This window comes from Muntiacus reevesi, chromosome 2, assembly GCF_963930625.1.
Source record: "Muntiacus reevesi chromosome 2, mMunRee1.1, whole genome shotgun sequence".
Classification (NCBI taxonomy): Eukaryota; Metazoa; Chordata; class Mammalia; order Artiodactyla; family Cervidae; genus Muntiacus; species Muntiacus reevesi.
Window position 1 is genome coordinate 89,499,673 of NC_089250.1, and position 15,588 is coordinate 89,515,260.

Sequence of the window (15,588 nt, forward strand, 5' to 3'; positions counted from 1 at the left end):
ACTTTAAGGAAACAAATCTTTATTGCATTAATTTAAAGAACCTCATTTATTTTAAAGACTTCCTATAGAAAAGTGAGATACAGAGAATCCTTAAATATTTAATTCACGGGTAGGTAATCTCAAAATGTACAAATCATAAACAAAAGTCTTAAATGGAAAATGTACTTAGTCACTCATTTGTGTCCGACTCTTTGCAACCCCATGGAATGTAGCCCCCCAGGCTCCTCTATCCACGGGATTCTCCAGGAAAGAGTACTGGAGTAGGCTGCCATGCCCTCCTCCAGGGGATCTTCTCAACCAGGGACTGAACCCAGGTCTTCCACATTGTGGGCAGATGGATGCTTTACCATCTGAGCCACTAAGGGAAGCCCTAAATGAAATACAGTGCTTATAAGCATTAATCCCCATAAAATTCATAATCTTATGATTATGATTTAACAATTCATAATCCTCAGTGATACTGAAGTGGGAATAACTGAAGAAAGATTCCTCCCATCTTACTAATGCCCTAACTAAACTTTTTCCCAGGGTTAGTGTTTCTTTTCTGATTTAAGAAACACTCTACTGATTCAATGAACTATCCCCGTTGCCTTTTTTCCCCATTCCTGTTTTGTTCTAAAAGCCAAGCATGACTTCTTAAGTAACATTCTGTGTGCCATTATCCACATGGTCCTTGCTCTTATTTAAAGCCATTCCTTATACTTTACTCACTGATCAATGAAGGACCTACAACATAACCTACTGGACCAAATGAAGCAAATCAACATCTCTAGATTAATTATGCCTCTTTTTGAACTTCACGTAAATGGAATTTTACAGTTAGATACTCTTTTGTGTCTGCTTATTTTGTCCAACAGAACGAGAAATTCATATTTGATGCTGCACACCTTTATCTTTTTCTAATGCTATACAGTACTACATTGGACAACTACATCACAATGTACCCATTGACCTGTTGATCAGGGTCATCTTTGACTTTTAGGATATTATGATTATAGCTGTTCTGAGATCTCCTGCACATGTTTTTTGGTGATATAATCCTCACTTTTCTCAGGTACATATCCAGAAGTAATCATATGGTAGACACAGGTGTTTTGCTAGATGCCACCAAAGTTTTTTTTAAATGGTATGGTCAGTATTTACAATTTAGTTATGCTGGTGAGTGAATGGTACCTCATTTGGTTTCACTTTACACTACTCTAGTGAATAATGATGCTGAGCACTTTTTTGTGAATATTCATAGTCATCTGAATAGTCACATTCTGGGGCCCCTATTCAACTATTTTTGTCCATTTTTAAAATTGACTTCTTATTGATTTGTAGGAACTCTCCACATATTCTATATGAGTTCTCTATCCAAAGTATGTACTTAAACGTCATCTCTCAGACTTCAATTTGCCTTTTTGCTTCCTTAATGATGTCTTTTGATAAAGAGAAATTCTTAATTTTAACAAAATTAAATCAATCCAATTTTCCTTTAGTAGTTAATACTTTCTCCTGTCATTTAAAAAATCTTTCCTACTACAAGGTCATAAAGACATTCTCATATGTTCTCTTCTAGAGGCTTGTTTAAATTTCACTTCACCCTTCTTCCTACCATTACCTCTGATCTTCCTTCCCAATCCTCCCAAATTTGTCATATGCAAGGTTGTGCCGCCTGACAACATAAACGGAATTCATAAAGCTTTTTTAATTATGTGTGCTATTAATTTAAAAATCAAGTAAATCCCTGATAGTAAATAATAATTATGAGGAAGGAAATGTATCTCCTTTCAGAAGACACCATAATGACTCTTCATATCACTTTAGCTTATAATAACCTATCTTCAACTTTAACTGATGTATGCAGGCACTTTCTCTACTAATATTAAGACATTTCAACAACCACAGGTTGACATTTCTGAAAAACAAGTCCTGAAATGATAAATATTGAGACTAAAACTGAACATATATTGAACAGATACCAAATGAACTCATTTCTTACTACTGAACTGACCTCAGCTCAGTGGAATCAGCTCTTCGATAGAAAGCAACTTCCATTTACTTCTATAAATATGACTCAAACTTTGACTTTGTCTTTCTGCAAATTTTAGGGGATGCCTGAGTTATACAGTTCTCTCTCCTATTAGTGAACTCACAACAAGAAAAGGATGAAGAGGATCAGATCAAGTACTTTAAACGTTTGTGAAACTGATTTATAAATGGTGATAATCACCAAGATCCAATACTCCATGAAACTTTTTAAATGAATATATAAAAGCCAGTATTATTCTAGAATTCCCAGTATGGAGTCACACTATGAGATGTTTTGGTCCATTTGGCTAGGTGATACATTCTCTTTTTATAAACCTACAATGACTGAAACTTAGAGCCACAAGTGAAATATACTCATGGTGGGGAATGAGATACACACTGTCTGAATACACTCTACTCACTCAAGAATAAAGTTTCTCTATTAAGGGTGTCTCCTCAATTACTTTATCAAAATCTATCAATGACTATCACTACACAGGAAAATAAAGCCAAGTAAGCATTTTAAAATTATATTACTACTCAGAAGTCCCAATTTTTTAAAACCAATAATATTTACTGTTAATTATAATTCATGCAATGCATACATAAATCATTTAACATACTATTATCTTTTAAACATTACCACTAAAGTAAACCTAGACTCACCTGTAGTAATGGCTCTGTGGAATTGATGCATGTCTTCTACTGAGAGCTCTTGGGCTACCTGCAAAATCTTTTGTCTGACACCATCCAATTTAACTTCTGATTCAGTCAATATTTCTTCCATATCAGGTGCACTACAATCAAGATATTGGAAACTTTTAAAATATCAGTGATACTGATAGTGAAAAACAAATAAAATACATACCAACTAATGTATAGCTAAATATATATGCTATGTTATCTTGAAACTTCTAACTCAAAAGTACAACTATAGTTTATTAAAAATAGGTGAAAAGCATGGAAAATGCTTTAACATAATATTCAGTGTAAAGAAGTATAAGAAGCTGTATTTATAACATAACCATAACTACAAGAGAAATTATGGCATCTGGATGAATGGATAAAGAAGTTGCGGTACATATATACAGTGGAATATTACTTAGCCATAAGAAGGAATGAAATTAGGTTGTTTACAGTGATGTGGACGGACCTAGAGTCTGTCATACAAAGTGAAGTAAGTCAAAAAGAGAAAAATAAATATTGTACATTAATGCATATATATGGAGTCTAGAAAAGTTGTACTGATGAACCTGAGGGGCAGAAATAGAAATGCAGATGCAGAGAACAGATTGTGGACATTGCAGGGGAAGGAGAGGGTGGGACAAATTGAAAGAGTAGCATTAACATATATACACTCAGTTCAGTTCAGTTGCGCAGTCATGTCCAACTTTTTGGGCCCACACAGAATACAGCATCCCAGGCTTTCCTGTCCATCACCAACTCCCGGAGCTTGTTGAAACTCATGCCCATTGAGCTGGTGATGCTAACCATCTTATCCCCTGTTGTCCCATTCTCCTCCTGCCTTCAATCATTCCCAGTATCAGAGTCTCTTCTAATGAGTCAGTTCTTGGCATCAAGTGGCCAAAGTCTTGGAGCTTCAGCACCAGTCCTCCCAGTGAACACTCAGGACTGATTTCCTTCCGCGTGTGAAAGAGGTAGCTAACGGCAAGCTGCTGCACAGCACAGGCAGCTCAGCTCGTGCTCCTGATGACCCAGACGGCGGGATGGGGCCGGGTGGGAGTGAGGCTCCAAAGCGAGGGGACACGTGTCAACTGACAGCTGACTCACGCTCTCGTACAGCACAAACCAACACAACGTTGGAAAGCAGTTATCCTCAACAACAAGACATCTAGAGAGGTCTACTTTCCGTCAGATGGAATAACATGGCTCTATCAGCCCACCATAAACAACTGAAGAGAAATAAACACACAAACAACAGATCAATAAAAAGGTTTTCAGACACTGTGAAACAGGCAGCATAGGACAGCATGAGAGATGAGTGAAAAAAAGGACGTGTGCCCTACGACTGTCCCATCTGACTGCTGCAGAGTTTCCAAGGGACAGTGCAGGCATGAGAAACTTAGGTGGACCTGGAAGTCTCCCGCAGTAGAGGCGGGGAAGATGGGCATTCACAGTGGTCAAGATGGCTAAAACTTGCAAGGCAAAAAAACAAAGGCAAAAACTACATGCAGGGAGTTTCACAGATCTACAGAAGGGGACTACTCATGTCTTCAGCTGAATTTTGATTAGTGTAAACTTGTGAGGCTGAAGAAAGGCCCACTCTAAGTGAACACACAAAATAATCTCAAAAGCCCATACAAGACCAGAAATAGTTGATTCATCACTGGCACACTGATAGTACAAAATATATTAAAGGAAGTTCTTTAGGCAAAAGAAAAATGATGCCAGATGAAAACATGGTTCTATTAATAAAGGAATAAGGGACACCAGAAATGGTAAATATATGGAAAAATATAACTTTTTAATTTAAAAAATCATACTGTTTAAAAATAATAATGCATTATGGGGAGTATTACTTTTATTTAAACAATATTATTTTAAAATTTTTAAGTAAAAACAATAATCCCCCAAATAATTATTATTTTTACTTAAACAATACAGTTTTCTAATTAAAAAGTTATCTTTTTCCATATATTTACCACTTCTGGTATATTATGGGGATTATGGGCTAAACCAGGTGGCACTGTAGTAATGAATCTGCCTGCCAACGCAGGAGTGCAGGTTCCATCCCTGGGTTGGGAAAATCCCCTTGAGTGGGAAATGGCAACCCGCTCCAGTATTCTTGCCTGGAAAATTCCATGCATAGAGGAGTCTGGAGGGTTACAGTCCATAGGGCCACAAAGAGTCAGACATGACTGAGTATACACCCACAGGGACTATAAATAAGATAGAAGTAGCATGTATTTCAGAAGTAGTACAAAGGCCAAGCTTGTAAAAGTGAAATGGAAAAGAAAGAATAGAATTATAGGGTTCATATATTATAGGCAAAGTGATATGCAAGCTGTCCTTACTCTGCACAGTCTCATGTTAACTGAAATCTGTGCATATCAACACTGTGACCTCAATTTACAAAGTAACTATTACCACAGAAGCATGCAAAGGAAAGACATGATTCTGAAATGTACACGTTTCAGTTAACACGCTACTGTATAAAGTGAGGACAGCAGGCTGTGACAAGTCATATATTACAAACCATAAAACCACCACTACAAAAACAAAAAACTACAGTTAATAAACCAACAAATAAGATAAAAAATGGAATTATAAAAAATACTCAATCCAAAATGAGGCAAAAAAAAGGAAAATGGATCACAGATTGAATTCCAACCATATCAATAATCACATTAAATGTAAATGGTCTAAACACCTCTGTAAAAGGCAGAGATTAGATAAAATTGATAAATGGATTAAAAAGCAAGAAAGATAAGAAAGCCTTTTAAAATATATATGGTGTTAAAGTGTTAGCCACTCAGTCATGCCTAACTCTGTGACCCCATGGACTGTAGCCACAAGGCTCTTCTGTCCATGGAATTCTCCAGGCAAGAATACTGGAGTGGGTAGCCATTCCCTTCTCCAAGGGATCTTCCTGACCTTGGGATTGAACCCAGTCTCCAGCATTGCAGGCAGATTCTTTACATCTAAGTCACCAGGGAAGTCCAGACATAAATACATTTAAAATAAAAGGATGAATAAAGATATACCCTGTTAACACTAATCAAAAGAAAATGAGAGTAGTTATTAACATAATAACAAAGCAGATTTCAAGACAAAGAATATTTCCAGGGATACAATCATAATAATAATGGGTCAATTCATCAAGTGAACACAACAATCCTAAATGTTAATACATCAAATGAAAGAACTTAAATACATCAAACAAAAACTGATAAAACTGCAAAAAGAAATAGACAAATTCACAATTATAGTCAAGAGATTTCAATATCTCTCAATAATTGATGGAACAAGTATATGTTAATAAAAATCAGAAATGACATAGATGATTGAACAATTTTATCAACCAACTTGACTCAGATGACACGATAGGACACTACCCCCAACGGCAGCAGAATACATATACTTTTCAAGTGTACAAGGTCCAGAGAGACCATATTCTAGGTCAAAACCAAGTTTCAGTAAATTTAAAAGAATTCAAATCATAAAAAAACATGCTTGGAAAATTCCCAAGTATTTGGAAACAAAATAACATCTAAACAACCCAAAATGAAATCAAAGATGAAAATGAAAATTAGGAAGTATTTTGAACTGAAAGAAAATGAAAAACAATGTAAATTTGTGGAAAGTGGCTAAAGTGTACATAGAGATGTAAAAGGGAAACGGATAGCACTGTATTAGAAAAGAAGAAATGATCTGTTTTCTCTCTGATCCCAGCTTCCACCTTAAGAAATTCTTCAGAAAAGGAACAAATGCATCCAAAGTAAGCAGAAAGAAGGAAATAGCAGAAATCAATATGTCAGAAAACCATACAGAATATCAATGAAATCAACAGTAGCCCTTTAAGATCAATAAAATTGATAAACCTCTAGCCAAATTACCAACTTCAGAAATGAGAGAGAGAATATTACAACAGGTTCTATAGAAATAAAAGAACATTATGAAACAAAACAGAAAAATTCCTTGAAAGATCAAACTACCAAAGCTCACTGGTAAAGAGATATCTACCTTTATCTATTTAGTTTAACCTTTATCTATTAAAGAAAATGAAAGTATAGTTAAAATATGAAAAGTGCTCATTAAGAGTAGTTATCTTTATGTACTCTGATTTCCTTCATGAAGGGTTTTACCTCCTCTAGTTTATAATTTTTTCTAAAGTTTACTATTAGTTTACTAATCAAATAATGTTATGGACAATATGGAAACAATTAGGATAAAAAAATATAACATATGAAATCTGCTTACTGATAATGGCTGTTTATTTCATTCTGTTTCATTTTCATAAAATGTCAGTTTATTTCATTCACTGAGTTCCTTCACTCAGTACCTTAACTTCTCTGTCATTTTTATTATTTCTAAAGATTATTATTCTCTAAGTTTACTATAATGAATATTTATTATTTTTCGGTAGACAACCACAAGATGACGTTACACAACATGGTTTTCTCCAAAATATGAAATTCTCCTGTTAAACAGTTCTACTATTTCTTTAAACTGCTGAATACTGACAATTGTTTTACTTTATTTTTTTTTTCCATTTATTTTTATCAGTTGGAGGCTAATTACTTTACAATATTGTAGTGATTTTTGCCAACATTGACATGAATCAACCATGGATTTACATATATTCCCCATCCCGATCCCCCCTCCCACCTCCCTCTCCACCCGATCCCTCTGGGTCTTCCCAGTGCCCCAGGCCCGAGCACTTGTCTCATGCATCCATCCTGGGCTGGTGATCTGTTTCACCCTTGATAATATACATGTTTCGATGCTGTTCTCTCTAAATATCCCACCCTCGACTTCTCCCAGAGTCCAAAAGTCTGTTCTGTACATCTGGGTCTCTTTTTCTGTTTTGCATATAGGGTTATCGGTACCATCTTTCTAAATTCCATATATATGCGTTGACAAATTGTTTTAGAACTGAAATTTCTACTGAAAAAAGTGTTCATAATTCACCAGATCAGTGTTGCTTTTTTTCATAATACAAGCTCAAGTGTGTATAAGCTACCTGAAAACTGGTTCAAAAAACAAGCAAAAAACTAATTTTAGAATCAAGTATAAAGAAGAAAAGGTTAATAGTGCCACATTCCACTAATCTACATATGGCAAATTTGTTTCCACTTAATGGAATGAAAATTGAAGTATTTCAGAGTTACCTTAAAAGTTGTGCGTGAATAGAATACTTCAATACTACTTTAATAATAAAAAGCTCATAAATTACACTTGGACTTGCTTAAATGCTTTGTCAGACACACAGTGGGGAGCCAATCCTCGCTAGCCTTCTGGAGGCATTTGGGATTGGCAATGTAACAAGAATCTCTCTTTGTGAGCTACAGGGTGGATGATTTCTACCTCAATGAAGAACAGAAAAGCAAAGAAAGCTAGTCAAATGAAATACGAAACAAAGATGAGAAACTGGAGATACCCAGCTACATTCATAAAATATTCCACTTCCCTCCTCTTAATCTAGGCTAGTTTAAGTTTGCTTCTTTTATCTGCAACAAAGAAATCTATCAAATATACAGAACTCCCTAGAAAAACAGCAAAGTCTTACAGAAAGAATGTCACAGAGCTGAAGGTGGGGAAACTTGCAAAGAATTAAGCTTATCTGCCTGCAATGCAGGAGACCGGGATTCAACCCCTGAGTCGGGAAGATCCCTTGAAAGAGGACACAGCAACCCACTCCAGTATTCTTGCCTGGGGAGCCTGGTGGGTTACAGTCCATGGGGTCACAAGAGCCAAACATGACTGAGCTACTAATACTTTCACCTAGAAAAACAGTCAAATCATAGATTAAGAATGTCACAGAGCTGAAGGTGGAAGAATTAAACCCCAAAGAATTCAACAGTCAACACTATCACACGCTGCAAAAATGTAAATAAGAAAACAGTAGAAGAGTATATACTAGATTTATCAATATGAGTGAATAAAGGCAATTTCAATTCAGTGAAGCAGAAAGCCCAATGTCCAATGAACTGAAAAATGAATGGGAAGATAAGCAGAAGGCAACGTTTACCTAATATTAACGTTTTTGCACATATCCAAGAAAAACTTTAATGTTAACAGGCTCTAATAAACCATTAAAGTTTAAATATGTTCACAAACAATAGTTTATCTCTGTGAATGATCTTAACAAGACACAAATCCTTAGCTATCCTGAAAATAAGAAAAATTTCCTATTTTTTAAAAAATGTTTATTCTTAAAATCTACCTGCTACTAACATCCTCTTGATCCTGGTGTTCAAAAAGTCAGCTAGTTACTGTCCACTGACTTACTAATAAATATAAAATACCTATCAGCCTGTATCCAACTGTAACAAATTTAAAGATATTTACTTACCTTGTAATTCTATGGAGAAGAAAAATCGTCCTTTTGCTTTCAACAGTTATATCTCGACTAAGTTTCACAAGTCTCTCATATTTGTCATGTCTTGCATCAAGTTCCTGTTGAAATGCTAAAAACACATTATTATGACCATAAGCATGCTTGTTCTACATTTGAAAGTATAATGAAACAATACTGTCAGTATATAGGAAAACTTATTTACTTATTACTTATAGAAGAACTTATCAACTTATTTAAAGTACCTGGAAATCAAAAACTCTGCTGCTAACCAAGATATTCTTTCTTTAAATACAGGTATGCCTTAACTGGATTTCACCACTCAGAGCCTCATAATGAGAGGTATATATTGTAACAAATTATCTGTTCTAATAAAGAGATTGTTATCACAAAATTATCACATATAACTACTTACAAAAACTACTTTCAACTACTTCACTAAATTATGTAAAGTTATTTTAATTACCTTACCATGTACAATATAAATATCCAGAAAAAATAAACCAGGATTTTCAAATTATGCTTATAAACCTTAATAACATCAACTTTCTGAATTCTCAAGCCCTAGCTGTTGAAACACCCATAAAGCACTTACTTAATAACCACTTTATTTTAGAAAAATTATCATTCCAAAGAACTAACAAGTTGCCTGGCACTCCACAGACATGCTTTGAACGGGAACACAAAAGTTTATTCAGAACTTGAATAAACTATTAACCAAATTAGCAGCTGATAAAGGCCTAAATACATCCCGTCTTTTATTACTGAGATAATAATTAGGCTAGGATTTTGCCTAATATTTGAAGACAATCAAATACATTCACATTTTGACTATATTAATGACCACTGTGAATTAGATACTATGAATAAAAAGTTAAATAAGGCAGTTTCTATCCTCAGGCTCAGTCCAGTATGAGACAGAGATGGAAACAAAGAATTGAATGTGATCATGCTATAATAAATATACAGAAAAGGTTCAGTCAAGCAGGAATTATGTTTTTCTTGTTCACTATCAACAGATGCTAAAACACAGTATTAGTAATGTTCAATCACTCAGTCCTGACTCTTTGAGACCCCATGGACTGCAGACCCACAGGATATTCTGTCCATGGGATTTTACAGGAAAGAACTCCTGAGTGGGTTGCCATTTCCTACTCCAGAGACTCTTCCCGACCCAGGGATCAAACCTATGTCTCTTGCATCTCCTGCATAGGCTGGCAGATTCTTTACCACTAGCACCACCTGGGAAGAACTTGCTAGAACACAGATGTTCAATAAATACGTCCTGACTAAATGGGTGGATGTTCAATGAATGCAATGTCTGTCACCAAATTTGCTTGGGAGGAAAATCAGAAAAAAAAAATCAGAGAAGTAGGAAGAAGCTACTTGGAATGGGTCTTAAAAAAAAAACTATAGTACTTCAGCTGGGCAATGGGGGCACCAAGCTAGAAGCTATTCCAAGCCTAAAGAACTATGAAGACAAAGGCAGGTAGAAACAAAGACAGCAAAATATGCTTGGAAACAAGCAATGGAGTGTGTGAGCCCATAACGATAGGGAACACCTGACCCAGCGTAGTTTCTCCACTGTGTATGTAGCTCTATCAATACGCTCTTTCCTCAATCACAAGTAGTTGTCTTACACCATTGAAGATCACTGTTATGTGCTGTGACAATCTTCAAATATGTCCACAATTTACTTAATACTCCTCCTTTCAAAAAGCGGCACCTAATTCCCGTTCTCTCAAACATGAGGTTGAGTTTTAATTCATTTCAAACTAATAAGCTATAGCAAAAGTGACATGTATGATATCCAAGATTAGGATATAAGAGAACTGTGGTCTTCTCCTCCCTTCCTCTATCTGAGGAAGACAAATGCTGTAACACAAGGACACTCAAGTAGTACCATGGAGGGGTCCACATGGAGGAACACAGAGCTGACTGCTAGCAGAAGACCTAAGTGACTGACAGTTGTGGATCCTTCAACTCAAGTCTTCAGATGACTCCAAGTTATCTGAACCAACAGCTAACTCAGCCTCCCTTGGATTCCTGAACTACAGAAACTATAAAGAAAAGGATGCTGGGGGAATTCTCCGCTGGTCCAGTGGTTAGCTCTCTGCGATTTTACTGCAAAGGAGCATGGATTCAATCCCAGGTAGGGGAACTAAGATCTTGCCTGCCACAGTGTGTCCAAAAAAAATAGCATGCTGGACAGAAGACAAGAGTTACATGAATTTTGTTTTATATTTTGTTTTGCAATGAGGAACAATTTTCCCAAGTTAATACACTGAGAAAAGAGAATTGGGGAATAAATATTCACGTATAATTTACATGCAGTTGAGCGCCCACTCTCTGCAAAGAGGTATAGTGAAAACAAAAATACAGCATTTCCCTCCTGATTCAGTAGTTGAGACTTCACCACCCAATGAAGAGGGTGTGAGGTTGATGCCTGGTCGGGAGTCCCACATGCCTCACGGCCAAAAAATCAAAACATAAAATAGAAGTAGTTATTATAACAAATCCAATAAAAACTTTAAAAATGTTCCACATCAAAAAAATCTTTAAAAAAACAAAAAGTCTCCAAAAGCCTAGTGGAGAAAACAAAACCAATACACGTTAAAAATTAAATAACCAAATATCCGTATGTATACTGCTGAGATGTATGTTTGTGTATCAGGCGTACAGGAATTTTCAGTCATGTGGCAGGTCTGATGTTAATTAATGTTTACCTGTGAAACTTAAAAGGGAAAAAAAAGTCAAGACTTCTGTAATCTCAATTTTCATAGCAGACCGAGCACCACTGCAAAACCTCCAGGAAAAGTCTCAAGAGACTGAAGCATAACATAGATACGTGATCCTTTTTACAACCTCTTTAGTTCTCTTCCCTTCACCCGTTTACATGATAGAGAACTTACATTTGAAGGCCAACATCACAGGTGAAGATGAATTAACATCCTTCCCTTCTCTTCTCTGGTTATGTGGGAAATTGTCATGCTTCCTTTTCCTGAACCCTCCTGATCCTTACATAGAGAAGGAAAAAAAGGTTGGACAGGGCTCTCCCATCGCCAGGACTTGACAACACCTATTAGAGGTAAACCCCTTTCTTCCTTAAAACCAGACCTCCCCTGGGCCGTCATCGCAGAGACTTTCTCAGCAAACGAACAGAAATGCAGCCCTACCTTCCCCGACCACCTCCCAAACGTTAAGCTCATCCAAACCTCCCACAATGGGTTCCCTGATCTGGAACAACACGGGGCAATTACCGAACTAAGATAAAAATGGCTCGAGGATTAAGGAAAAGAGGTAAGTAGGACCAATGTGGCCGGGGAAATCACCAGGGCCGCCGCCCCCCGAGTCTGCGAGGGGAGAAAGCATCTTTCAACGGTGGGAAGTGGAAAATGCGACCAAAAGTCTGGATTAAATAAATAAATCACGCCCAAAGCTATTGAGGATGCCACCTTCTTTGCTGCTCATGTCTTCACGGCCTACGGCGAGAAGAGAGAAGACTAAGCGCCTCGGGGCGAGCAGGGTAACGCGCGGCGGCGGCCGAAAGCCCTCAGCAGCGCCCGGTACAGCCGGCCGACGTCAACGCACTAGCCGGAAGCGCGCGCCAGCAACCACTCAGGCTTCCCTCTTCGCCCGCGCACACTTCCGGCCGCGTCCCCGCCCCGCCTCCGCTGCCTCTGCCCTGCGCTTGGCCCGAGGACCTCGCGCCCGGGCGCTGTTGTCGCAGCTGCCCTCTGCTGCGCCTGAAGACAGAAGCGACTTTACACACTTTTCCGTATTAGCTGTTCAGAAAAAAAGACGACTGCATCCCTCTGAGAGTGAGAGCAGTGTGAAGGCTGGAAAGCGACGAAAGATGTATGATTTTTTTTTTTTTTCTTTTTCTCAAGGCGCCTTTGGAACACCCTCGCGTGCGCCCCCGCATGGGCCCCTGGCCCCCGCGCGGTGCATAGTGGGGATTGTAGTTCGCCGCTAGAGGCGGCTCTGCGGCGCCGGGGAACCTGCGGGTGAGAAAGGGAGCATCCCCGCGTCTCCTCTGCGACGGTTTTCTTGTGATCGAGGCTGAACCTTACCGAGATAGGAGTCTTTTCCGTTCCTGGCAGTGACGCCAGCAGCTAAAGCGATGAAAATATGCATATCAATCAGTGCAAGACGTTGCTGGTTCTTTCTCCCCTGTGTGTCCTCCTCCCGCCCCTCCCTCTCCCCCTCTCCCTCCCTCTTCCTGTGCCCGCCGTTGTGCTCCTCTCCGGAATGCCTGCTTTCGCGGTGGTCTCCGTCGCTGAGTGACTGTGTAACCTTAAGGAAGTAATTCATCTCTAGCTCAATTTCTTCATCTGTAAAATAGGGGTAAATTTGGACCCGTCTCGTAGGATTATTTGACCATTAAATGAGTTACCACTAAGAAGCGCAGAAGAGTCTTTCAGATAGTAAAGTCTCAGTTAAAGATTAGCTTTGATACCCTTCTTCCCACCGTCACTTTCCAAAAGGAACATGCGCTCCAGCATCCTTAGGGTAGAGCTCAGGCTGAGGCTTGGTTAGTTGGACGGCCTGGGGCGGGTTGGGAAAACACAAGTACTATATTAGTACGTTTTCCCTAAATAACCTCTTTATTGTGGGCACTCTATATACACAGTCTTTCCTCCTTGTTTACTTAGTAACAAAGGAGCAGTGATTGAAATGAAATAACTTGGCAGTGATTTCTAGCGCCTGACAGACCTGTGTCATAGGAAGGTTTTCTGTTCTAGCTAATCTCTAGGGTCTCTTCAGCTCTGGAGCAAGAAGCTTGGGAAACACCACCCATTACGTCTCTGCAGCTTTGAATACATGTATCAATTAGCCAGATTCCTTGTGGATAAAGTAGGCTCCTGAAGACCTCGACTGAACTGCTTTGCTGATGTACTGAGCTGCTTTGCTGATGATGTTGGTCGTAAAATTCCGAGTTTGTGTGAAGTCTGATCCTACTGACCCTTATCCAGTGGTCTTCTACTCTTTGATTAGAGATGGCTTGACCATGACAAAAAAAAAAGAGAGAGACAACTTTCATATAATTGTAATCATTTTAACGGGACTCCTACATCCAAGGAAGCTACTTATTTAGAGTTAGTGCTTACTTGAACTATATAGTGGGAAAAGGGTATTTTTCCCCACTCCGCTGGTATAGCAGCTCATAAGACCTCAGCTTTCCAAAACCTGGATCCATCATATCCTTTTCTTTCTCCAGTCACCACTCCTGTTCATCTGTTCAACTCAGCAGTGTTTCTTGAACTGCTTTTCACTGGTCTCTCATAAGTATAAGGATTAGAACACTAAGTTTCATAACCTATAATGATGCCTCAAAGTGTAATACTTAATGGAGATGAATCCCAGGAATATTTTCCCAGTACTCATTTGCATATGTCTTTACCCCAGGTGTCCCAGCTGTAACTACTCTTTTGTCAGGAAATGCCTCTTAACCTGTGTGGCACCTGCAGAAGGCATCTCCACCCTGTCTCCTTGTTTTATTGCTGCAAATGCATATGCACAGTTTTGGTACTTAGTGGAACATATTTCCTTTTGTTTCTAAGGGAAAGCTACCACCCTAAGTTGGGGAAAGGAAGGTAAAAGATTTTCAGTAAGATTCCACTTCTGGAATGGTGTTCTTTCCTCCTCATATTGCATTCTATCTACCCACATTTGACTGTATAAAGTCCTACACCTTTTAAATGCACCTGTTTTTATTCAGTCCATAAATCCTCAACATTTGTCACCTTTACAGGAAAAAATACCACATGCAAAAATTGGTTTCGGTTACTTAGGAAAGCACAGCCAAGTAACAGATGAAATGCAGGCCATCACAAGAGTTTGTGCTGCAGCATTTATTTTATTATGTACTTATTACATAAACTGGGGGGCAGGGTGTCCAGGAACTAGGTGGGACAGGGAATTATGAGAAATTGCCAGAAACTTGAGTGACCATTTCTAAACTGATAACCATAATATTTAAAAGATACCTGTAGGATCTAAAGTGATATTGTGAAGTGTACACATACCATTTCACAGATATATTTTTCAAGCAATGCTAGAAAGTAATAGGAAATCAATGTTCTACATCTTTATTGAAGAAGGAAGTTGGTATTGGAGGGAGTAATAGGGATGGGCAAAAACCACAATGAGATACCACTTCACATCCCACTAGGATGGCTATAATAAAAAAGTTACACAAAATAAGTATTAGTGGGGATACAGAGAAATTAGACGTCTCATATTTTGGTAGGAAGGATGTAAAAAGGTGCAATCACTATAGAAGACAGTTTGGCAATCTCAAAACTTAAACATGGAGTTGGCATATGACCCTATAATTCTATTTCTAGGTGTGTACCTTGTGCACAAATGATCATAGCAGCACTCTTCATAAGAAGCAAAAGGTGGAAACTACCCAAATTTGCATCAGTAGATGACTGGAGAAACAAAATATGGTATATCAGTACAATGGAGTTGAAGATACCAAGGGAAAATTTCATACAAGGGTGGGCACAATAAAGGACAGAAGCAGCAAC

The 15,588-nt window shown here is 38.1% G+C and overlaps 1 protein-coding gene across 1 annotated transcript in view; it reads right to left on the bottom strand.

The window, feature by feature from the left end:
• Positions 1-12,663, bottom strand: part of TSNAX (translin associated factor X) — a 37,273-nt gene extending 24,610 nt beyond the window's left edge. Inside the window, exons 1-4 of the mRNA XM_065922310.1 lie at positions 12,508-12,663; positions 11,965-12,069; positions 9,050-9,164; positions 2,680-2,810 (exon numbers count right to left, since the gene is read on the bottom strand). Coding sequence (XP_065778382.1) covers positions 2,680-2,810; positions 9,050-9,164; positions 11,965-12,069; positions 12,508-12,523 — 367 coding nt within the window. The 5' untranslated portion in view covers positions 12,524-12,663. The remainder of the gene's footprint in view (positions 1-2,679; positions 2,811-9,049; positions 9,165-11,964; positions 12,070-12,507) is intronic.
• Positions 12,664-15,588: the final 2,925 nt, after the last annotated feature.